This window comes from Muscardinus avellanarius (assembly GCF_963383645.1).
Source record: "Muscardinus avellanarius genome assembly, chromosome: 1".
NCBI lineage: Eukaryota > Metazoa > Chordata > Mammalia > Rodentia > Gliridae > Muscardinus > Muscardinus avellanarius.
Window position 1 is genome coordinate 178479217 of NC_137786.1, and position 25708 is coordinate 178504924.

The window sequence follows — 25708 nt, forward strand, 5'->3', positions numbered from 1 at the left end:
ATAGGTAAATGTTCTACACATTGATCCAGGGATTTTATCTAATTAACAAAAGTCCTGGCTGGTAAATACATTTGGCTGTCTCCAGGCCTCCGAGAGACTGTCTGTTTATCGATTGTTGTATCCTTTTGGCTGGGTAGGAAGATATTAATGATGGCATCGGAGCAACCAAAATATCCACCTCTCTTAATCAGTATATGTAAATGTCTTTCTGGCTTGCAGTGGATTGAAACAGCCCTTTGTCCTAGACCAGAGGTCAAGGCCTCAAGAGCATTACTTCCTATAATTTGATGCTTAAAGATTATTACACAGGTTTTTGAATGCTAGGACCTAACCAACACAGGATTTTTGTTTGTTTGATTGTTTTGTTGTTGTTGTTTGTTTTTTGTGATACTAGGGATGGAACCCAGGAGCATTCTACCTCCAAGCTATACCCTTAACCCTACTTTTTATTCTTTATTTTGAAACAGGGTCTCACTGAGTTGCAGAGGGCCTCACTAAGTAGCTGAGGCTGTCCACGAACTGCGATCCTCCTGTCTCAGCCTCCCAAGTGCTGGGATTACAAGTGTTCATTCAACAACATACCCGGCTTCCACACAGGATTTTTTTTTTTTTTTGAGGGTGGTGGGGTTTAAACCCATGGCCATGCCCAGCCCCATACAGGTTTTTCAAATGCCCAGAAACCTGGCAGAGTTGGGCGTTTGGTGGTGCCCAGGAGCAGAGAACAACCAGGGCCTACTGCAATAGGCTTGGAGTAGCAGGATATCACTGTAGTTGGAGCCCAGCCCTGGTCCTGCACCTTCAGTGGACCCATATATATTTAGAATTACTTAATGCTTATTGCATGTTACTGTAATAATTTTTTGTATACATATGTGTACACACACATACACACATATATTTATTTTTTGCGGTATTGGGGATGGAACTCAGGGGCATTCTACCAAGCTACACCGCCAGTCCTATTTTTTATTCTCTATTTTAAAACAGTCTTACTGAGTTGCAAAGGGCCTCACTAAGTAACTGAGGCTGCTGTCCTTAAACCGTGATTCTCCTGTCTCAGCCTCCCAAATGCTGAGATTACAAGCAAGTGCCACCACGTCAGCTCATGTATATATTATTTTTGCCTATAACTCTATACATAATAATATAAAACAGTGTTTTAAGGACAGTTACGAAGTTTTTCTTTTGTGGTGGTGGGGATTGAACCCAGGGACATTCTACCTCCAAGCTACACCCCCAGCCCTTTTATTCTTTCATTTTGAAACAGGGTCACAGTAATTATGGAGGGCCTCACTAAATAGCTGAAGCTACCCAAGAACCCAGATCCTCTTGTCTCAGCCTCCCAAGTATTGAGATTACAAGTGTGTGCCAGCACGCCCCGCTAATTATGAAGTATTTTAAGAACACTGCTGCCGGGCGTGGTGGCGCACGCTTGTAATCCCCGCGCATGGGAGGCGGAGACAGGAGGATCGCGCAGGTTCGAAGCCAGCCGCGCGCGCTGGCTTAGGAGACCCTGTTTCTAAATAAAAATATAAAAATAGGTCTGGGAGTGTAGCCCAGAGGTAGAAGGGCTTCCAGGAACCCCAGTACCACCAAAAAAAAAAAAAAAAGAACACTGCTAATATTACTAATAGTGGCCAGTGTTTATTGAATCCTTTTATATATCAGGCACTATATAAGGCTTTAATTGATAAATCCTCACAAGAACCTTGCAAATAACATAGCTCACTTCACAGATGACGAAACAGAAGTTTGGACTGCTTAAGTAATCTTCCAAGTTGCTCACTTAGGAAGTGGCCTATCGCTTCATTTTATAGATGAGGAGGCTGTGAGGCTGGAAGCAGAAATGTCTTCTTAGGGAGGCATCTTCAGTTAAAGGTAGAACCATTTCCACCTGGCGTATTGGAAACCCACTGGTTCCTATAGCTAGCATGTCCACCCCTCAGCTCTGCTTCTCACCATCGTGCCCCCAACTCCCACCAGCTGCACCCTCCTTCTTCCCTCCGAAAGGACCTCATTCTGCGCACAGGCTGACTACGATGAGCTTTTGCACTGCCTCCAGCCCACCCTTGTCCTGCTGTCCCTCCAGGTCCTGTTGGTGCTGCGTCGCCCACCGCAGGCCCTCACCCTAGGCACACTTAGAGTCCACTGATGGCAGAGTTGTGATTTAAACCCAGGCCCACACAGGTCTTCAGGCAGTGCTTTCCCCGCTGCAGCTCATGTGGGTTATCAGGAGTCCCGTGGATCTCAAAGGCGGAGGCAAGCAGGATCATATGCAGTGAGTCACCTCCTTGCCTGGCTCTCTAGTTGCTTAGTGTTCTTCTCCTCACTAGCATGAGTGAGCTAGGTGGATGGCACTTCCTCCTACCTCCACCGTAGGAAGTCAGGCTGGCTACCGAAGGCACACACACACAGTCTGGTCCGGGGTGATTGTTGGTTGCTGGAAAGCTTGTTTATTCTCCAAAAGCTGCCCAGCAGGAGAGCACAGCTCTAGGCTGCAGCTGGACAGGCTGACTGGTCTCCAGGAGCCCCATTCATGTGGATGATGGGAGGCCCAGGAAGGATGCATAAGAATCCTCTTTAACACCAGGCTGAGGCTTCCATCTCAATGCTCTTTTGTCTGGCAGGACAGCACCCAGGCCTCCTGGGAAGTCTGTGTGTTTGACCAGCCATTGCAGGTGGACAGTGGTGGGGACAGGATGTAAAACGCAGTTGGGGGAGGCCCCTGGAATTCTAGGGGCTCAGAATCCTGCAGGCAGGGCAGGACCCTTCCCAGGACAGATCTGGGTGGGGTTCAGCCATAGCCCCTTCTGGATCACACAGGATCCCAGACAGTTTTGATCCAGCATCTCTTCCCCTCTATTACTCATGTCCTCTGGTGAGCTTCTGACAGCATCCATCAGCATCCACCCCTGTTGGGCACCTATAAGTATGGTTCCCTCTGCTTCAGATAAGTAGACGCTGGGTGAACAAGCATAGATACATCTATTCATTTTTTATTTCTTTTGAAATAAAATTACATACTAGAAAAGTCACCCTTTTAAAGTGTTCAATTCAGAGGATTTCAATACATTTATAAGATTGCGCAACTAGCATCATAGTATAATTCCATAAAGTTTTATCACACTCTAAAAAATATACACACTAAACTGGTGCCATTATTAGTCATCTTACATTCTCCCCCCTCCCCAGAACACTAATCTTTCTGTCTCTGAATTTGCCTATTATGGACAGTTCACATGTGTCTAACTTCTTTCACTTAGTACAACAGTTCCAAGATTCATCCATGTTGTAGTATGCTGTCAGTACTTCACTCTTTTTAATGGCTGAATAGTATTCCATGTATGGATAATATTACGTTTGGCCAATCCATTTGTTATTTAATGGTCCCCTGTGTTTCACTTTTTAACTGTTGTGAATAGTGCTGCTATGAATATTTGTGTACAGATTTTTATATGAATGTATGTTTTATGTCTTTTGGGTATATGCGTAGTGCTGGGCCATATAGTGACTGATGTGAAGAACTGCCAAACTGTTTCCCAAAGTGGCCCCAACATTTGACATTTTCAGGAGCAGCGTAAGACAGTTCTAGTTTCTCCACATCCTCTCTAACACTAGTTATGGTCTTAGGTTTTTTATTGCAGCCATTCTAGTTTTTGGTAAAGAGGAATCTTATTGTGGTTTTGATTCGCATTTCCCTGATGACTCATGATCTGAACATCTTTTTATATGCTTATTGGCCATTTGCGCATCTTCTTTGGCATTTATTCATTCTTATGGTCTGTTATTAGCAGTATGCTTCACTAAGCGTTAAGGAGAATAACGATGAATCATGATGATCTGTGCCTTTCAAGGAACTTGCAGTTGGGTAAGTGAATTGTATTTAGCCCTTTTTTTTTTTTTTTTTGGCGGTACTGGGGATGGAACCCAGGGGCATTCTATATCCAAGCTACACCCCCCAACCCTATTTTTTTAATCTTTATTTCGAAACAAGGTCTTACTAAGTTGCAGAAGGCCTCACTGAGTAGTTAAGGCTGTCTGTGAATCATAATCCTCCTGTCTCAGCCTCCCAAATGCTGAGATTACAAGATGCACCACCACGCCCTGTGTTTAGCACATTTGAAAATCTAGGGCTTCTTTGACAAGGTAGCCTTTAATCTGGGCCCAGAGATAGATAGCATTTGGACATAGGAGCTTTGTGGAAAGATTTTTCTGGGCAGATAGAATAATATGAACAGACACATTGTAATTAATAGAAAATTCTTTTCATTCGTGTGGGGCATGGTGGCGCATGCTTGTAATCCCAGCATTTGGGAGGCTGAGACAGGAGGATTGCAGCTTGCAGCCTTCCTCAGCTACTTAGGCCCTTTGCAACTCAGTGAGACCCTGTTCAAAATAAAGAATAAAAAATAGGGCAGAGGGTGTAGCTCAGAGGTAGAATGCCCCTGGGTCCCCAGTACCACACACACAAAAAAATTATTTTCTATCTTATGGTGAATTCTAAAGTTATGTATGTGAAAGTACCTGGCATAGAACTTGCCGCGTGCTGGGTATCATCACATGTTAGCTCCCTTTCTAACTCCCCTGACTCGGTTCCAGCTGTCCTCTAGGACTTCTTGGCTTCCTTTTCTTGAATTTCTCTAATATTAATAGTTAGAGCTCAAAGCTACATAAACCTGGTTCCTTGAATGGTGGCTTCAAGCCTCCTTATCTTAAGACATTTTCTAACCAAAGGACCTAAAAATGTTGATGCCCTCTCTGAATTCCAGTGGGCATGAGGAGCAGAGCAGTCAGCATCCTGTTAGAGACTTTATGCTTCTATTAAAATGGCCTGAGCTCATCTTAGCTTTCTTGGCAGCTGCATTCCATTCCTAGATTCTGTTGAGCTGGCGGTCAGGCCAGCCTGCTGAGAGCTAGAGCTGCTCGTTGTATTCTGTGAGCCTCTGGTTGGATTTGCTTGCCAAACTTGCTTTAAGCCAAAAGCAAGGCCGCCTAAAGGTGTTGTATTGCCCCGTGAATGTGAACATGGTGGTGGTAGTATGGAGAGCGCCATGAAGAAGGGTGGGTTGGGCCTTTCTCATCCCGAGACTAGAAGTATCTTTTCTAGAAGCAGAACAAACAGAAGAGTACCTTTATCGCCAGATAGTCTCCTTTCCACTTAAGGCTTTTCCTCGTCATTTTCTGTCACCTGTAGTCCCACTTGACAGCTATCGCATGCTGTCCCATGCTAAATGAAGGGGAAAAGGGCAGGCATGGGCTGTGCGCTTTGGAAGGTAGTGTGGTTCCATAGAGTGTGGAATCCAAGCTGCAGCTTACTGACTCTGGAATCGGAAGTCACCCTCTGTGAGATGTGGGCAGCTTGTCTAATTTGAAGGATCAGATTAGATTAAAAAAAAAAAAAAAAAAAAAGCCAAGCTTGGTGTGGTGGTGCACGCTTGTAATCCCAGTACTTGGGAGGCTGAGACAGGATCGCAGGTTCATGGCCAGCCTCAGCTACTTAGGCCCGCCACAACTTAGTGATACCCTATTTAAAAAATAAAGAATAAAATACATGGCTGGGGGTGTGGCTTGGAGGTTCAATCCCCGGGACCACAAAAAAATAAAAATAAAAAATGAATACCAAATGCCAGAGGCACAGCAGGCAGCTTGAGAATGTGAACGCTTTGAATCCATCCTGTGAGAACTTTGTCAGACAAGGAGAGTCAAGCATGCCACTCTTCTCACTGATCCTATCCAAACATCTCAGGATCCATGATACTTGATAGTGTTTGGGTATTGCTTGTCTCCGTTCACCTCCCCAGCTCAGACTGAGAGCTCTGTGTGGGTAAATAAGGTCTATTGACGTGCCCTCTGCCCAGCAGAGGCTGACTTGGAGATGTTGTTACTTGAGTTTTGTTGAATAGTGAAGGCCAAATCTTTGTGGTTCCCTCCAGGGGGCCAGGTATTAGGGTTGGCTTTGCACAGTTTACTCTTTACTGAAAACATCTTGTGGGGTTCTGGAGCTCAGCATTGGAGCCTCAAGTGCCAATCCAGTCTGAGAAGTTGGGGTCCCTGCTGTGTCTCACTGAGCTGCCAGCAACCAGCTTGCTGCCCTCTCCTGCAGCCCAGAGCCCTGCTGCGGGGCCAGTAGGTGGCGCCCATGGCCCTTTCTCACACCTCAGTGCCTGGACAGGCCTTTTCACCAAGGCTAAGATGCTGACTCTCTGGGACACACATGTAGCCCTGGGTAGAGGTATCCAGATGAGCATGCCATGGGCTACCCCCTCCCTATTATGACTTTAAACTTTTGGATTTTCATCTGCCTGGGGAAGCAGGAATGTTCGCCTTAGAGGACCCAGGAGATCATTAGAGGAATCTGTGCTTTGCCCATCCTTTTGGTACAGCTCTGTCTCCAGGAAGTCATCCCTGTATCTCTGTTGCTCTGACCTGTGCTCGCATGCACATCCTCCATGGTTCTTGCTTGTATTTTAGCTGTTTGCTAAGTGTGGCAAAGGTACTACAAAATCCATCGAAGTACCCTCAGCACCCTGCTAGAGTTCTAGGACAAATAGTCCTCAGGAAGAGCTTGTGGAATGAAAGGATGAGTGATGGGAAGTGGTACCTCAAGAAATTGTTACCCAAATTAAAGGGGATTCTACAAACAAACTAGCCTTACTCTGCAAAGAAAAGTCAATATGATGGAAGATCACAGAATGGCTGAAGAATTAATCTAGATGAAACCAAAGACACATGCAGTGTTGGATTCTGATATTGATCCTGCTTGCATCTGGATCATAGGGGAGAAATTGCTATAAAAGATATCTGCATAATTGAAGAAATTTGAATATAGGCAGTCTATTACATAAAAGTAGTGTCGTTATTTCTCAGTATCCAAGGGGGAGTGATTCCAGGGTTCCCCATGGATACCCAAATGCACAGATACTCGAATCCTTTGTATAAAGTGGCATAGTATTTGCGTACCTCCTACACAATCCTCCCATATACTTTAAAATCATGTCTAGCCGGGCGTGGTGGCGCACGCTTGTAATCCCCGCGCTTGGGAGGCAGAGACAGGAGGATCACGCAGGTTCAAAGCCAGCCGCACGAGCTGGCTTAGGAGACCCTGTTTCCAAATAAAAATGTAAAAATAGGTCTGGGAGTGTAGCCTGGAGGTAGAAGGGCTTCCAGGAACCCCAGTACCACCAAAAAAAAATAAAAATAAAAAAAATAAAATCATGTCTAGATTATATCATACCTGATACAACATAAATGTTGTATAAATGGCTGTTACACTATATTGTTTAGGAAAGGTTGACAAAAACATCTTTTTTTTAATTTTTGGTACTGGGGATTGAACCCAGGGGCATTTTATCTCTGAGCTACACCCTCAGCCTATTTTTTTTTTTCTTGAAACAGTGTTTCACTAAGTTGCAGAGGGCCTCACTAAGTAGCTAAGGTTGGCCGAGAACCTGTGATCCTCCTGTCTCAGCCTCCTAGGTACTGGGATTACAAGCATGTGCCACCATGCCCGACTTTATTTTAATTTTGAAAACAGGGTCTCGCTAGGTTGATGAGAGTCTCATTACTTGCTGAGACTGTCCTCCAACCCGTGATCCTCCTGCCTCAGCCTCCCAAGTACTGGGATTACATGTGTGCACCCCATGCCCAGCTCAAAAACATCTTTATATATTAAGTAGAGGTGCAGTTTTTTTTCCCCCCTGAATATTTTCTATCTGCTATTGGTTGAATCTGCAAATGTGGAACCCAAGAATACAGAGGGCCAACTGTATATCAATGTTAAATGTTCTGAATTTGATCATCACTGGCTAGAAGTTCTGTAAGAGAATGTCCTTGTACTAGGAAATACATGCTGAAGTATTTGGGGCAAAAGGGACATAATGTTTGAAATTTACACTCACAGGTGTCACAAAAAATAGGGAGAAAAGGAGGGATTAGGAAAAAAATATAAGTAAGGCAAAATGTAAAGAGAGGAGCAAAGGATATAGGAGGGGTTTTGTGATACTTTTATAACTGATCTTTAAGTTTGAAATTATTTCAGATTTTTTTTTTTTTTTTTTTTTTTTTGTGGTACTGAGGTTCCTGGAAGCCCTTCTGCCTCCGGGCTACACTCCCAGACTTATTTTATACTTTGTATTTGGAAACAGGGTCTCCTAAGCCAGCGCGGCTGGCTTCGAACCTGTGCGATCCTCCTGTCTCTGTCTCCCAAGCACGGAGATTACAAGCGTGCGCCACCACGCCCGGTGCTCAGAATAAAATTTTAACAAGCCAGGCGCAGTGGTGCATGCCTATAATCCCTGTACTTGGGAGGCTGAGAGAGGAGGATAGCAAGTCCGTGGCCAACCTCAGGAACCTAGTGAGACCTTATCCCTATCTCAAAATTTAGAACAGGGCTGGGGATGTAGCTCAGTGGTCGAGTGAGAGCCCTGTGTTCAAGCCCCAGTACCACACACACACTCACGCACACAAGTTAACAGAAGAATAATTCTTGCACTTTAATGGTCACGCAGCATTGAGCTTTCTTTGAGTCCAGCAAGTGCTCATTGAGGTTGTGACTCTGCTCTTGCAGTGTTTGCCTCTGAACAAGTAGAACAATGTAAGTAATAATGGCAGCTAACATTTGGAGAACGTAAGTGCTCCCATGTACGTTGTCTCCCTTGGTGCGCTCAGCAGCCTTGCTGGGCGGGCCTGGCAGGCTGACCGGGTAAGATGAGTGAGACTCTGGAGGTTCCCAGGACCCACCCACTCACAGTCAGGGAGACCGAGGCAGGCGCTCGTTTCTGAGGCAGTCTTTGCAGTGGGGAGGTTTGGGAACTTATGCATGTGTGTGTATAAAGGAAGGGTTGGACTGATTCTTGGGTTGTTCCTAAGCTCAGAAACTTTTAAACTTCCTGTGCTGGTACGTCATCGATGATGAAATATGCCGACACGGTGCACCTGCAAGTGTTGTGCTGCAAGCAGGCAAGTCTCCTCCCTCACTGCCCACCTTCCTCCCTGGGTGTGGTGTAGTGCGGTAGAGTGCCAGGAGTGAGGGCCTCTGGTGTGCTTCTAGAGGAAGGGAGCTTAGTACAAGTAATGCAGAGGCCAGAGAGGCCTGGCGTCTCTGTGGTCAGAGCACAGGCCCTGCGTGAAGTCAGCTTGGGGTCCCTCTCAAATGTAGCCTTGGCTGCCCCCCCCCCCCAGCCTGGCTTCTGGAAGATAAGGTGCAGATGGAGGCTGCAGAGGGATTCTAGCCCCGGGCGGGCGCCTTGCCTCTGCTCAGACTGCTGGCCTGTGCTGTGATTACTGTAAACAGGGCCTTCTGTGAGGCTCCAGCCAGGGTCCTTTTGCCCAGATAGTGATCATGATTGGGTTTGCATGGCTCAGTGCTTCCAGGCCTCTGGTGCAGGTGGGACAGGGCTCCCCACCCTCTACCCCTCCCCAGCTGCAGCTGAGGGACAGTTCTCGCTAAGGATCCGGAAATCAGTTGGAACAATACGTGATTGAAGTTCAGTGGCTGCTTTGTATTGATTGGTCCTAAAGAAAGAGGAATAAAAGTCAAATGGTACCTCCCTCTGCAGAGTTGAAGCCCTGGTATAAGCCAGAATGACTTAAAAGTTCTCCTGCCTCCCTGCCTGCGACTCTCCTCCCTCCTGCAAACAGCAAGCCTGAAGAGTTTTCTTTGGAAGTGTCACTGAGTGCCATGTTTACAAGGAATCCACTTCTTAATTTTAATTTTAATGCTACACATATTTATTTTTTATTGGTGCGTTATAATCATACATCTTGAAGTTCTGGGTGAGGCATTAAATATACCTATTGAGCCCTCCCCCAGTTCCCACCCCACTCCCTTCTCCTCCCACCTGCCCATGCTCAGCACAGCAACTCTTAGGTGAGTTTATGTATGTATATCATGTCCTTTGAGGTGTTTCTCTCCTCAAATCTTCCTCCCCCCTCCATCTCGCTCAGTTAGGTCCCCACTCCACTAAGGTTGCACCTCTTTTTTTATATATATTTTTTGATACTGTGGGTGGAACCCAGGGGCTTTTCTACCTCCGGGATATACTCCCAGACCCATACCTATTTTTGTACTTTATTTGGAAGCAGGGTCTCACTAAGTTGCTGAGAGCCTCACTAAGAGGCCGAGGCTGGCTTCGAACCCACGCGGTCCTCCTGTCTCAGCCTCCCAAGGTTTCTCCTCTTTTATCTGAGTCCCTCCTGTGTCCCGATTTCTCCCTAGCTTCTTCGTATGAGGGATAACACCCAACCTTTCACTTTTTGGCTACACAAATTTAGAATCATAAGATTTTAGAACTAGGGACTTCAGAGACACATCTAGTTACTGATAGAGCCATGATGGAATCTATTACTTCCAACCTTCAGGCCTGTGTCCACCAATGTCATCAGCCCTGATACCAAGCAACATCACACATCTGATACAGAGAAGCTCAAGTTCTTAAAAAAAAGAAAGGCATACAGTTATGAGACCAACAACTTCCAACACAGCACCAGATGAGATGAAGGACTGATTAAGGAGCACTGTAGACACTCAGCCACACCCTAAGTCCTCCCATGTGCCAGCTGCCATGGCAGGCACTGGAATCAGAGAGGTGGAGACAGGGCTTCATGTCTAGAGACAAGTGACAGGTATATTGATACAGGTTGACAGAGGATTGTGGCTGCAACAAGTCTATCTTAGAAAAGACTTTTTTGTGTGTGGGTACTGGGGATGGAACCCAGGGGTTCTCTACCTCTGAGCTACAGCCCCAGCCCTATTTTTTTTTTTTAATTCTTTATTTTGAAACAGGGTTTCACTGAGTTTCAGAGGGCTTCACTAAGTAGCTGAGGCTGGCTTCGGACTAAGTTGCAGAGGCTTTCACGAAGTAGCTGAGGCTGGCTTCGAACTAAGTTGCAGAGGGCTTCACGAAGTAGCTGAGGCTGGCTTCGAACTGCAATCCTACTGTTTCGGCTTCCCAAATGCTGGAATTACAAGTGTGTGCCACCATGTCCGGCTTTAGACAAGACTTACTAAAAGAAGAAAGCATAGGATTCTTTTTCTTTAGAAAGTTGATTTTTAAAGTAATAGTATGGTCATTGTTACATTAAAAAAAGAAAAGCCAGTGCTTCAACACTATGGAAGCCTTCACAGCAGAAAGTGAAAGTTGCCTCATTCCCTTTTCCTGATCAGAGGTGATAACTTGCCTCTTGGCCTGTGGCCTGCTGGCTGGCTCTTCCCATCCCTGATGACTGGGGGCCTGCTTCATGTTTTTCCTTTGGTTTGTTCCTCTTCTGTGTAATCTTTAGCTCTTGGGCTAAGGGGCCCTTCCTCATTCTATGACTTTCCTTGCTAAGAGATTTTAGACAGTTCATTTCTCCATCCACAGATCATTTTAAGCATTTGATTTGTTCCAAATTTTAAGTACACCGTTTAGATATTACTGTCATTTCTTTAGGATGGGGTAACCCCAAATTGGAAAATGATAAATCAGTGTAGGCTTTTCTTGTTACATAGTGCTTTACTGCACACCAAATATTTTTACATATTTTGCTTCAATGTCTTTTCACAGCCTCCAGTGTGACTTATGAGGTGAGACCGGTGGGATCCTCTCCATTTTTTAATAGCTGTGGAAACATACTCAGAGAGCAGGAGCTGTCAGTTAGGATAGCGAATGGAGTGTGGTCCAGAGATGTGAAGTCACCCATTTATCTCACCGCTCCTCACACAGAAAGTGGCAGCGCTTGGATTTGAACTCAGATCTTTCCTGCCTCACACTAGTGCTGGGGATCTGTGCAGGAGCTGGGATTCTACTCGGCTTCTGGTGTGGTCGCCTCTCTCTACTACCTTGAGCCCTCCCCAGTTAGTTTCACCCACTGCCCTGCCAGGCTGGAGAGAGCCCAGAAGGGCCTGCTGTGCCCTCCCCCACTCCCCAGCCTTGACAGGCTGCTCTGCCCTGAGTGGCAGCCTGCATTAAGCATTCTACTCATCATCTCAGGGATGATGGAATCCTAACCTTTTCGGAGACACCAGGCTCTGTCACAAGCATTGCTCTTTTTAAAAGAGATTAATTCACTTGCCGCATTTTGTCCATTGGTGAAAATCACTAGGGAGAGCAAGGGTGGCTTTCTCGGGCCTCAGAGGCCCTTTCAGCCGCTCTCAGCAGGCAGCCAGCCCTCAGCTGCCTCTGGGCTTTGAAATGACTGCCTGCTGGGCATTCACTTGCAAAGCAACAAAATGAACGGGGGAGCCCTGATTTGTGAAATCCTAACTTCTAGGGCTGCCCGACACAGAAGGGAGGTGTCTCTGTAAGAGGAAATTAACTTGTGTTTGTGTTTGCTGTGGTGATGATGACTTTAGCTCGGATCCTTGACTTAGTTTACCAAGTGCTTCACTCCTTACTGAGTTATGCCATGCGGCGTCTCAGTGCTGGCACCCACCCTGCATGAGAGGGGTTCACACCCCACATTTCACAGCCTGAGTCTAGACCCCAGCCCTTGGGCGCCAGGGCTGCTTCTTTTTCTATCATGCCTCTGTCCCTAAAGGCTACAATGAATGATACTAAGGCAGGAGGCTGGGCAGGGCTTGGAAAGCTGGAGTCGCACTGAAGAATACCAACATCAGCCTCCTGTGAGTGGCCCCACAGGTATGCAGAGCCCCTCCTGCATTTTTCAGTGTCACTTTTAAAAAACCCACGGGGAGCTGATGTGGGATCGTGATCTTCAGTGGACCTATGACAGACTGAAGCTTAGGGAGATAATGCACTTTCTCAGGGTTGTGTGTGTATGTTACTGGGGATTGAACCCAGGGACACTCTACCTCTGAGCTATAACCCCCCGCCCCGCCATGCCAGATTTTATTTTTTGTTTTGAAGCAGGGTCTCAGTAGATTGTTGTGAGTCTCACTATTTGCCAAGGCTGTCCTCGAATTTGTGGTCCTCCTGTCTCAGCCTCCCAAGCACTAGGATTGCTAGAATAGTAGTGGCAGAGCTGGGACTTAGAACCCAAGCCTACCCTTTGTATTCTTCCATTGAAATAATAGCAAATTTAGAGAAGCCACCTCTGCTAGCTGTCCCTTCTCTTAAAACCCTGCAATGGACAGAAGAAAAAGCCCCAAATGCAAACATATATACGAGTAGCTCATGACAAATAAAACAGTAATGTGGAAACCTTTATGTATGTTAGGTTGATACCGATTAGGAGTCTGGCTGCACACGCATCCTATGACCCAGGGATCCCACACCCAGGGCACGCCCAGGGAAATGCTCAAACAGCCCAAAGCGGGCATGTGAGAGGAGGTGCTTTGAGGATTTTTTATGGTGGCTAGGTGACAGTGGCTCTCTGTGTGGGTGGGTATCCCGTAGATGGGTATCCCGTGGGTAGGTATCCCATGGGTGGGTATACCTGGAGGAAAGGGGAGGGACTATGTGGTGAATTAAAGTGGTCTTTTTGTCCCCATTTTTTACTCATCCTCTTAACCAAGTCAGCCTGATTAAACCATTAGATTAATTTTTTTTTTTTTTTTTTTTTGGTGGTGGTACTGGGGGTGGAACCCAGAGGCTTCCTACCTCTGGGCTATACTCCCAGACCTATTTTATACTTTTATTTGGAAACAGGGTCTCACTAAGTTGCTGAGAGCCTCACTAAGTAGCTGAGACTGGCTTCAAACCTGTGTGATCCTCCTGTCTCAGCCTCCCAAGCGCTGGGATTACAAGCGTGTACCACCACGCCCGGCCTAGATTAATTTTATAAATGCCTTTGCCCCCAAACCTTGAAAGAAAATCTTATTGTCTTGGGTAAAAGGCCAAGGAATAGGTAAATCAGCTTCCATTTTATTGCTAGCTTTAGTTGAGCAATGGTAGCTGATTAGAACCTATGTTGAGGAGGATTCTGAGGCTTTTTCAATGATTTCACAAGAAGTGGCTGCTAGGAGAGATTGCTAGTGTCTGTCTCAGATGCAGAAGTGCTGGGCAGTAGCATACTTGTCAGCCATCCATCACTACTTTAGGCTGAGTTTTTATCCTAGGGTCTATTGACTTCACAGGGGCTGTGAACCCCTGGACATTGTACATTGTATGTAAAATAATAATGAGTGTGTGTGTGTGTGTGTGTGTGTGTGTGTGTGTGTGTGTGTGTGTAGAAGCCAGCCAGCGCTGCAGAGACTGCTTTTCAGCTGTGAACTGTCTCCTAGATAGATCTGCCTGATGGCCACTGTTCTTTCCCTGCTTTGCAGTCACATCCGGTTCCTTTGGCCTTGACTCTCCTGCCCTTCTTCTAGCTTCCATAAACCCTTTTCTGTTCCTTTAGGTACAGTTTAAGTATGTTCCCTCAGGAACATATATGACTTTCCTCATCCTGTCCTGATTTCCTAACCTGTCTGGGTTAAGGACAAGAGAAGGGAGATCGCCTTTCAGAATCCCAGTTAGGGTCAGCACTCTATCCTGACTCTTAAACTGACTCTGACTTTTAAACTTCAGAGCCATGCTCTTCAACAGGACCACTCGGTCTGGGACTAAGAGAAGTTTCGTGTAAAAAGAGATTTTTGGCCAGATGTAGTGGCACACACCTATAATACCAGTACTTGGGAAGCTGAGACAAGAGGATCGCAGGTTTGAGGACACCTCAGAAAGTAGTGAGATTCTCATCAACATAGTAAGACCCTGTTTCAAAATAAGAATAAAATAGGGCTGGAGGTGTAGCTCAGAGGTAGAATGCCCCAGGGTTCAATCCCCATACCACACACACACAAAAAAGATTTTTGTTTCAGAAAACATTTATTCTCAAGGTTCTTAGCCTCTTTAATGTTCCACAGACATAGGGAATTGTTTCCTCATAAAAGAAGTCTAACAGTGTGTTGCTACAAGGCTCCAGTTTCACCTAAAAAACCCTTTAGAGGGAGGGTTTCTCACCTCCTCCCTCAACACCTCTCTTCATGCTTTGGGCCCCAGACGTGCCACACCTCTTGTGGGGCTTCATATACCCTAGTCCTTTTTCTGTGGGTGAACAGACTTCACCTCTTCTTAGAATACTCCTTCCCCTCTGTCCTAGTCAGCATTCTCACTCTATAACCCAAAGACCTGACCATCTAACTTAGAGAAAGAAATGCTTATGAGCTCATGGTTTCTTTGGGACTTGGGGTTCAGGCCATGTGAGGCCAGGGACTGCGGATCTCAGGAAGCGAGGGAGAGCCCGAGCTGTGCTCCTGACCTGGAGGCAGGAGCAGAGAGAGCAAGCGGTGGAGTCAGAGCCACCCCGCAGGACCCACCTCCTCCACCACACCCTACCAGCCCTAGCCAACCCTGATAAATCCATTACCTGTCAGCCCTGCGCTTTATACATGAACTCTTCAGGGGACATTCTATATCCTTTATCATCACCTCCTCAGAGAGGCCTTCCTGGTCTCCAAGACTGGCTTGGCTTCCCTGTGCACCTGCAAACTGTAGTGCCACTCATAGTACTCATGAGATGTGTAGTTGTGTTCTTGGTGTGCCATCCTCCCCACAGGCAGTGATGGCATCCACCTCTGTCACTCCATCAGCAGAGTAAAGGGCACTTAGTCCTCAGGGTAAGGACACAATGTTTCTCATCCTGCATCCAAGCCTTGGTTACTTGCTTACTGCAGTAGCACAGACATTTTATTTGGCTTGGTCCAGGGAAGCATTTACAACAGGCTCAGAGACAAGCCTTTGAACGCACCCAATACCCATTCAGCTGGACCCACTGCAGTATAGGCAGCCTTCCTAAAGCTCCTCTGCCTCTCCTCATAGGGACGTCATGTCCTGCCTCATGGTGAACCACACTCCCCATTTTTGGTTGCCCCGTCTCCTGGAACTACACTCTTTCCGGCTGTCCCGAGTCCTCCCTCCACTAGACTGTATCTTTCCTAGAACAGAACTCATGTCTTCTCATTTGCATCCAGCCCAACTTGGGACCAAGTACACACATGCCATCGGTTTGCAAAAATCAATTTAGTCTTTGCCCTTCATGTTGTTTGGAACCAAGGGCTGTCTAGAGCATAGGTTCCCAAGATGGGCTGTATGGTGCTGGAGCAAAGTATAAATACATAAAAATTTCAAATTTGTCACTTTCTGTTTATTTGGTTAAAGAAGGTAGATTTCCAGGGAGGGCAATGCTGAGTAATTTTTTTTTCTGAAAAGGGGCAGTAAGCCAAGTAAGTGGGAACCTCTGGTCTAAGGGATAACGGTGAGATGAGGGGTCCAGCTACAGAATCACCACTACCAACCTGGGTTCCAGTTACTGAAATGCTCCCAAACCAATGCGTGCAAGTCATTTCCCTCACTGAGCCTGTTTTCTCATACATGAATAGAGGCGATACCTACCCCCTCCTTAACCTTATGTGAAGAGTAAATGGACTCGTGAATGTAGGGTACCTAGGACAGTTCCTGCCCCTCCAAGGCACTCAGTAAGAGTTGGGTCTGTGTATTCCTCTTCTCTCTAGCCACCCTACCTTGTAGGACCTCCTGTTTCTAAACCCCAAAATTCAGACTTTTAGTTGTATACCAATAATTTATCCAACAATTATTGAGCGTCTACTGTGTGTCAGGCACTGGTGCAGAGATTCAAATATGGGCTCTGCTAGGAACCTAATCTAGTATTTTAAATTTCTTTCCAGCCGGGCGTGATGACGCATGCTTGTAATCCCAGCATTTGGGAGGCTGAGACCAGAGGATCGCAGTTCGCGGACAGCCTCAGCTCCTTAGTGAGGCCCTTCGCAACTTAGTGAGACCCTGTTTCAAAATAAAGAATAAAAAATAGGGCAGGGGGTGTAGCTTGGAGGTCAAATGCCTCTGGGTTCCATCTCCAGACCCGCAAAAAAATAATAATAAAATAAATAAATAAATAAATTTCTTTCCATCTTTCCTTGAGTTGAAGAATTTTCATTTCCAAACAGCCACAAAGCAGATAAACTTGAGGAATGTGATCATTTGTAAACTGGGAACTACCGAGATAAGACATATCAGTAGGCATTCTGTGCTAAGCACTGTGAAATTAAGGGAAGGAGGGAGGCCTGTGGACAGGGGAGTCTAGGACAGGTGCTCAGGAGAGCCCACATGCCAGGTCTGTATCACAGGGTATAAGAACAGATTTTGTACAGGCAAAAAAGCAGGAAGAGCATGCAGAGTGAGCGTGTGGGAGTATTAACTGGGGAAGGCACGTTCTTTTCACAGAAGACTGGGAGAATAACATTAGGGGGTAGAGCCCTGGTAAGAGAGGGAGAGATAGGAGGAGAGTGAGTGATACTGAGTCAGAGATGTTACGATTGGTGATTTAGTTTTTTTTCTTTTTTTTCTTTTTCTTTCTTTTTTTTTTTTTTTTTTGCAATCCTGGGGATGGAACCCAGGGACATTCTACCTCCAAGCTACATACCCAGCCCTATTTTTTTCTTTATTTTGAAATGTCTCACTGAGTTTCAAAGGGCTCCCCTAAGTAGCTAAGGCTGTCTGCGAACTGAGATCTTCCTGTCTCAGCCTCTCAAATGCTGGAATTACATGCATGTGTCACCATGCCCAGCTGAGATACAGTTCTTAAAGGCCTCTCTTTCCAGAAACCAGAATCATCTGGTTTCTGGCTTATTGACTGCCCTTTCTTCTGCAAGTATTTCCACCTATGTCCATAATAAACTATACACTGAAAATACTTCTCTGTCTTTTTTCAGGCTGCTGTCAGAAGGTGCAGATGTCAATGCAAGGCACAAACTGGGCTGGACAGCACTCATGGTGGCAGCCATCAGCCGGAATGTCAGGTGGGAATCTTCTTCCACAGGACTCCCTTAGCCAGATCCTTGCAGGCTGTGTTCCTGATGCTCTCCCACCCTGTCTGCTCCACTGTCTCCTCCCGAGGCAGGGAGTTGGGTTCAGCCTTTGGTACTAGACTATACCTGATGCATGACTGCTGTGAATGTGGAGAGGGAAAGAGTGGCTTTGAATCCCAGTTCCATCATTCTTTGACTTTGTGACCTTAGGCAAGTCATTCACATTATCATTTACATTATTGCAACCGAATGCTCGAAAGCCTATTGTAAATAGTTAAGTGTATATGTGAAGAGTTGTCATCATGTTCTTGTTGTCCATAGTCTATCCATGTTTGGAAAATCTGCAGTCACTGTCCCCTGCTCGTGTTCCACTTGGGGCTTTCTCTTTGGAGGCTCTGATGGACACTAGGATAGGCGGGGGCCTTCCTTCCTTCCCATTGGAAGCCATACTGCTTTATCGTTCACTTCCCCATCCCCTCAGGGTTATAGCTGTTAAATAAAAGAAGTAGTGAATCTTGTGTCCAGAGTTATCTTTCTTTTTTCTTTTTTCTTTTTTTCTTTCTTGGTAGTCCCAGGAATTTTTGAACCCAGGGGCATTCTACTTCCAAACTACACCCCTTATTTTTTGTTTTTGAAACAGGGTCTTATGAGGGAGGTTGCGGAGAGTCTGTGTTGCTAAGGCTGGCCTTGAACCTGCGATCCTCCTGTCTTAGGCTCCCAGGTATTTATTAAGGTGCGTGCCACCATGCCTGGCTCTCCAGAGTTACCTCTAATCTTTGCAGCCACCTCACAAAGTACATATTTTTGTGCTCATTTCAGAGCTGAGAACATTGAAGCCCAAACAGATAAAATGATTTGTCAGAAGTTCACAGACAGGTCTTAGAACCTGGTTTGGCTGCCTGCAGTCTGTGCTTTGCTCTGTCTCACTACTCTCCTAATGTCACGTCTCAAGCTAGTGCTAGATGCTGCCTTTCCATCCCAGACCCTTGAGTTCTGACAAAAATCAGAGTCCATATAATTCTGGTGGGATGGAGCATATATTTTCTCTAGCTGTGATTGTGCAGAATAATTAAATGCAAAAAAGAGTCAGGTGTTGTGGCATATGGCTGTAATTCCAGCTACTTAAGAGGATGAGGAAAGAGGATCACAAGTTTGACACAATCCTGGGACACTTAGTGAGACCCTCTTTCAAACTAAAAAACAAGAAAAAGAAGGAGGAGGAGGAATGCAAAAAGGGATGCCTTCAAAGAAAGTAGACTGGAAACTTTAGTAGTGCCACTGAATTGATAGTTGGGGGCAACAATTAAAATTTTCCCTTCAAGCAAGCCTTTAAGACTTTTATCTGCCAGTACTGGCCACCTTTGAAAGGATCCTAAATACTAAACTGGAATTTTAGTATACATGGATGGTCTTAGATTGGCCAAGAGGCATGCTGTCCTTTAGAGATTTCTCTTTCTACTCCTTTATCATGAACTTGTTCTTAGTCACTCAGTTACCTTATTTGTGATCTTTAGCCCCAAGCACTTATTCTTTAAAAGGTCATATATGCTATAAAGGTATAGCATAACTTAGCAGTAGAGCACTTGCCTAGTATGCCTGAAGCCCTGGGTTTATTTCCCATCACCATAAAAATAATAAAAAAAAAAGATGAGACAATTGATATAAATAGGCTTTGCAGTTGAAAGACCTGGAATCCAGTTTTGGTTGTGACCCTTTGTTGAATTTCAGAACTCCGTGTGCACCTGTTTCTCCATGAGAAATTATTTCCGTAAACATTTAATAAATATCTGTTCTGAGCGAGGCCTTGTGCTAGTTTTCAGAGAATCAGAGACCTTGGGGAGCTTATAGTCTAATGTGAAAACAAAATGCAAGTAAGGAGATAGAGTGCAGTGTAATCAGCGATGTCGCCGCAGGGTGGACCAGAGGCTGTTGAGGCAGAGGGGACGAGGAGACTCCACCCGGTAGGAGAATAGAGTCTCACTCTGTTCTTTTAAGAATTAAATAAGATAATGTGTGCCATGTGTTATAAATGGTGAGGTGTTAGTCCCCTGCCTCTCTGCACACAAACACACATGTCTGTACTCCACCCCTCCCTGCCAGCCTCCTTCCCCAACTCACAGTTGTTCCTGTCTGCGAGGAGCAGCCAGTGGTAAAGGAGGAGTTGTGTTCTCTTCTATGAGCAGTATTTCAGAGTTGAAACTGATAGGAAATAACACTTTACTTAAAAGTACTGTCAATTAGTGGTCAGATAACTAGTAGATGTGCTTTTGGGGACGCTCCTCTCTGAGTCTAATGAGTTGTTGGTTTAACTGATTGCTCTGTCTTCATTCAGGGTCATTAGAACCCAGGGGCCTTCTACGTCTGAGCTGCACCCCAGCCCTATTTTTTATTCTTTATTTAGAAACAGGGTCTCACTAAGTTGCAGAGGGCCTCACTAAGTAGCTGAGGCTATCCACAAACCATGATCCTCCGGTCTTAGCCCCTCGAATGCTGGGATTACAGGCATGCGCCACCACGCCTGGCTCATGGCATTCTTTTTTTTTTTTTTTTTTTTTTTTTTTGGTGGTACTGGGGTTCCTGGAAGCCCTTCTACCTCTGGGCTACACTCCCAGACCTATTTTTACATTTTTTTACTTGGAAACAGGGTCTCCTGCTGGCTTCAAACCTGTGCAATCCTCCTGTCTCTGCCTCCCAAGCGCGGGGATTACAAGCGTGCACCACCACGCCTGGCCTTCATGGCTTTCTTTACTAGGTTTTTAAAGTATCCCTCCTCTTCCTTCCAGTATCCAAGGAGACAAATTTTTATTGTAATAGTATTCTCTCAGATTGGATTTATTTATCCATAGCACAAGATTTTTGGGGGTCCCTTCTGTTTGTCAGATACTGTTATAGTTACTTGAAATAACATCAGTGATAGACAAAGAATATCCCTGCCCACATAGAATTTCTCTCTGTATTGGTGATGATCTCTGGGTGCAGAGAGGCATGGCCAATAAGAGAGATCCTGAGAGTAGCCCAATCATCTTACCCTCAGGGGCCTGCTTAATGTGTTAAGTCCTTAAGAACATAGAATCAAATAGTCTCAATCTTCAAAGAGCTTTGTTTTTTATGGACTTTTATTTCCATATGTATTTATTTTCTTTCATTTTAAATAGGAAATACAGTGCATTCATAGTAAATTTTTTAAATATGCACAGAAACTTAAATTATAATTTATTCTCTTTATTTATTTATTTATTTTGGTGGTGGTACTGGGGGTAGAACCCAGAGGCTTTCTACCTCCAGGTAGAAAGAAATCCATGTGTGTGCCACCATGCCCGGCTTTTATTTATTTATTTATTTATTTATTTATTTATTTGGTGCCAAGGATTAACCAAGAGCATTCTACCTCCGAGCTATACCTCCAGCCCTATTTTTTATCCTTTATTTTGAAACAGGGTCTTACTAAGTTGCAGAGGGCCTCACTAAGTAGCTGAGGCTAGTCAGGAATCTGCGATCCTCCTGTGACAGCCTCCCAGGTACTGGGATTACAAGTGTGCCCCACCACACCTATCTTTTTTATTTCTAAAGAGAGTTTAAAGTTAAATACGGATATTCATGAGAGAGTTAAAAGTGGATCAAGATCAGAAATCATATTGGTAAAGAAAAAGGTAATTATATCAGGATTAAGCAAGAGTTTTTCATTTCCGAAAACAGGTTGTTTGGTAAAAAATATAACACAGAGAAGTGACAGTCACCTGAATTCTATCTAGAGATTGATAATTGTGTATGTTCTTATATATGTGCTTATAATTTTACATAAATGAGACTATGCTATATTCACTCTAAGTTAGGTAATTAGTGAAATTGAATATTAATCTTAATTGAAGTTTTCTGATGAGCAAAGCAGAAAGAGGCTTTTAAGTTTTGGTTTTTTAGGAGAGAAGAACTTTTTTCTGACATACTTTATATTATTAATTTATGTAAGCAGCAAACATTTTTCAAAACTATCCTGTGTCCGATGCTGATGTGTTGGGCCATGGGGGTTCAGAGAACAAGCAGCCACGCCACACAGCCTTCGCCTTAAGAAGCTTATTTCAACTACAACATCAAGGACTTGAGTAATGTGGTGGCCATTGTTCTCAGTAACCATTCTGCCCAAGATTACCAACATTTTACTATGACAGTCCCTTTGCCAGCCCCAGTAACAGCTTGGGTATAGTATTGACTCACGCAGCAGTCCCCCCTTCTCTGTAGTGAGCCCTCGATAAGCCTCATGCCACAAGGCACTTGTTTAGGCTGAGTCTGGGTGCCTCATTCTGCTTTGCCCTCTGACCCAGCCTAGCTAAAGGCTAAGCCACAGGGTCCCAGGATGAGCACTGTGACTTAGCATAGCCTTCACCGGCTAGTGCAAATATACCCAGCCTTCAGCTAAATTCAATTAGCTTTTCTTTAAGAAGAGAAAGAAATCCAGTTTTACTAAACATGGACAGACGGTGGAAGGCACTTTGATGTTACAACTTCTCAGTCATGCTTTACTTAGTCACAAGTTCATAAGCAAGAAGGCTTAATTACTTGGGAAAACACAGGATTAAAACTGAACACAATGGCTGAGTATCCGCTCTCGGGCGACTTGATTCGAACCCATGCACCCAGTTCGTGTGTGGTGCAAACTTTGATGTGTGCTATGACAAGCTGAAAGTCATGACCCCCTTGGGGAAGCTCCTTCAGATGGCTTTTGCAGGATGTGTAGGCGGAGAGGCAGGGTCTGCCAGGCCTGTTTGCTCAACTTTGATGTCCAAGCAGCCACAGGCCCCACTATTTGCTCTTTTACTGAGGGATGGATTGGGAGCCTCCTACCTTTCCCAGTGGACAATGGCCAGCAATGGAGTGTGACGACTGTTGACCATTCCAGGAGCCTGGTGGACCAGAACAGGGCTTTGGGAGGTACAGAGCCTGGGGGGCCAAAAGCTGTTCGTAGGGCAGGCATTTCTCCAGATGTAGCTTTCCTTAGAGCATGTAGTGGAGACAAAAATAGTCTTAAGAGTTTTAGTGGATACCAAATATTGCTTGTCCCTTTGTCTAAGAGTCCTAAGGTATTTGTAAGTTGAAATTTAAGTTTTTCCTATTCTGACCACCAGAGTATATGTGCAGGGAATAGTGAGGAAATGTGGTGTGATTTAGATTCTTATTATCATTTCTAATTCCTCAAGAAAAACTGTCAAAAACACATAGTTGATATGTGATAGGAGTAGTACTTAGAATATATAAAGAACTCTTACAAATCAGTAATAATAAGCCTAATTTTATGAAATGGGCAAAAGATTCGAGCAGATTTTTCACCAAAGAAGAGGTAGGTGGGAGATATGCACATAAAATAACTCAGCATTGTTAGTCATGAGAGAAATCCAATTAATGAGATACCACCATATACATATTATAACAGCTGAAATCTAGAAACACCAACAATACTAAGTCCTGGCAAGGATGCAAACCTGTTCTCATGTATTGCTGATAGGGATGTATAATGGTACAGCCACAGTAGAAAACACTCAGTTTCTTATAGCAGTAAAGCATGTATTTACCATGCTTTCCAGCAATACCAACTTCTAGGTATTTTTTCAGGATTAAAAAAGTCCTGCATGCAAATATTTATAGCAGCTTTATTTATATTTGCTTAAATTGGAAATAACCCAAGCATCCATTGCCTACCAAATGGACAAAATATGGTATATCTTCATACATGCAACAACATGGAAGAATTTCAAAAGCCTTATACTAAGTTAAAGCAACCAAAAAGCTATCTACTGTGTAATCCTATTTATATGACATTCTGGAAGAGGCAATAATCTAGTGACAGGAATCAGTTAGTGGCTGGGTTTGGGAGTGGGAGAAGAGTATGAAGGATACTCTTGGGACGATTGAAATATTCTGGTCTCATGCCCCTAGTTTATGTGCAGTGCAAACTTAGACGTGCGCTATGGCAAGCTGAAAGTCTTGATTATGGTGGTGGCTTTATGGCTGTATATAATTATCAGAACTCATCAAATTATACATCTGCAATTTCATCAAATTATGGATGAAAAGATTTTGAGTGTAAGGATAAATTTTACTGTGTATACATGATATCTTAATAAACTGACTTATAAAAACTTTTTTAAAAGCTGCTGTCCCTCTCTAATTTTCATTATTGTGACCAGTTGCACAATTAATTTGTAGTGCCAAAATTAAATTGTTATTAATAGTCCCCTGGAACATTTTGAATTCTTTTTTTTTTGGGGGGGTGATACTGGGGATGAAACCCAGGGGTATTCTACCTCCAAGTTATACCCTATACCCCTAGCCCTCTATTTTATTCTGTGTGTGTGTGGGGGGGTGCTGGGGGTAGAACCCAGGGGCTTTTCTACCTCCGGGCTATACTCCCAGACCTATTTTTTTTTTTAATACTTTTTATTTGGAAACAGAATCAACAGAGTCTCACTAAGTTGCTGAGAGCCTCGCTCAGTAGCTAAGTCCAGCCGTGAACCTGCAATCCTGTCTCTACCTAAGTACTGAGATCACAAGCACATGCCACCACACCTGGCTGAATTCTTATAGTTGATGATATCTCATAGTAGAGTACCAGGTGTTCTGACTGTTAGTAGAGAATGAAGATTAGTGAATTCACACTATTTATTGGCGATGTCAAAAGGTATAATTACTGATGCATAGTGATAAACTCACTTTACAAATAGCATACAGTAAGCTTATATAAGTTCACAAAGTGTATGATTTTTCATTCTAGCAAAGAGAAAATCTGGGGCATAGGGCTGGGAGTTTGTCTCTCCCACATCATTCTTGGGCTCCTTACCTTTACACTGCCAGGCAGGTAGACCTCTGTATAGTGAGGCCATTGTGCTTCAAGAACCGAGGTCTTGAAAGAGGGTGGTGGTATGGAGGCATTCAGGCTCATGTCTACTTGGTCTTGCTTTTGCGAGCTCCTGCCTCATGGAAGGTGAGAACTGCAGGCAGAGCTCGAAGCACCAGTGGGACTGTTTGAAATTCCCCACAAGAACCTCCCTCCTCCTCCTGCCTTTGCTCTGGAGTGCATCTCATCAGCATCGGAAGGGCTGGTTCCCGGCATTGCCTTCCCTGCTTGGCCAGCGTCCCCAAGGAGCTGAGCTAATGAGTGGATAACACGCATTTGCCAAGGCCTTCCTGGATGTGGTACCTGGGCTTTGTTAATTTTAAAATGCTGCCATCCTTGGCTGAAGACCATTTAATTCTCTTTCACAGCAGTCATTTATTTTTAGCATTTGCTTATTTTCCCTCCACCTTACCAATGGGAGGGGGCCATTAAGCCCTGTTTTTAAGAAATCAGTAGCCCATTCCAGATTACTGTCCTGTGGGGATGTTCTATGGATTTTTTTTTTTTTTTTTTTTTTTTTTTGTGGTCCACAGTGGCTTCACAGGTGACAGGTGATCTTGAATCTGGGAGCCTATGTTACCTTACTGCTAGACCACTGGCAGCCTCCCTGGAAAGCTCTCTTTTATTGCTAGCTGGCCAGAGGTAGAACAGGTAGGGCACTCTTGCCCCTGTTCTTGGATTGAGTCCTTAAGGAGCCTAACCACATGGAGCTCCTGCCTTCAGAGTGTAGAGCCCCTGCACAGGGTCCCCAGCCTATTCTTGGCCCACTTCGTTCAGAGTGGTACTTCCTCCTATCGAAGAAGACAGGGCTTTGTGCTGTCTGCTCTCTTAATCAGTACTGATGGTGGCTCTCTTTGATCCAGGCCTTCTGTGTGCCCGGCCCCTGTGGATCTAATCCTGAGGTCAATCCTGAGAGAGAGATATTATTATCCCTATCTGTAAGACAGGGAAAATGAAACTTAGAGATGTCCAGTTAGTGAAAGAGGAAGTCAGGATTTAAAGCTGGATACCTCCAAACCCCAAACCTTTGTGCTTCCCATGGGGCTACACTGCCTATGGAGGAAAGGGGCAGGGACCAA

General features: G+C 44.8%; 1 protein-coding gene across 3 annotated transcripts in view; it reads left to right on the forward strand.

The window, feature by feature from the left end:
• Positions 1-25708, forward strand: part of CLPB (ClpB family mitochondrial disaggregase) — a gene marked incomplete at both ends in the record, with an annotated part of 164441 nt that overhangs the window by 12747 nt on the left and 125986 nt on the right. For 2 of the 3 annotated variants that reach the window (XM_080695225.1, XM_080695224.1), the window contains one exon: positions 17648-17734. The exons of the other annotated variant lie outside the window; for it this stretch is intronic. In XM_080695225.1, the coding sequence (XP_080551351.1) occupies positions 17648-17734 (87 nt within the window). The remainder of the gene's footprint in view (positions 1-17647; positions 17735-25708) is intronic. 3 annotated transcript variants of the gene reach the window in all.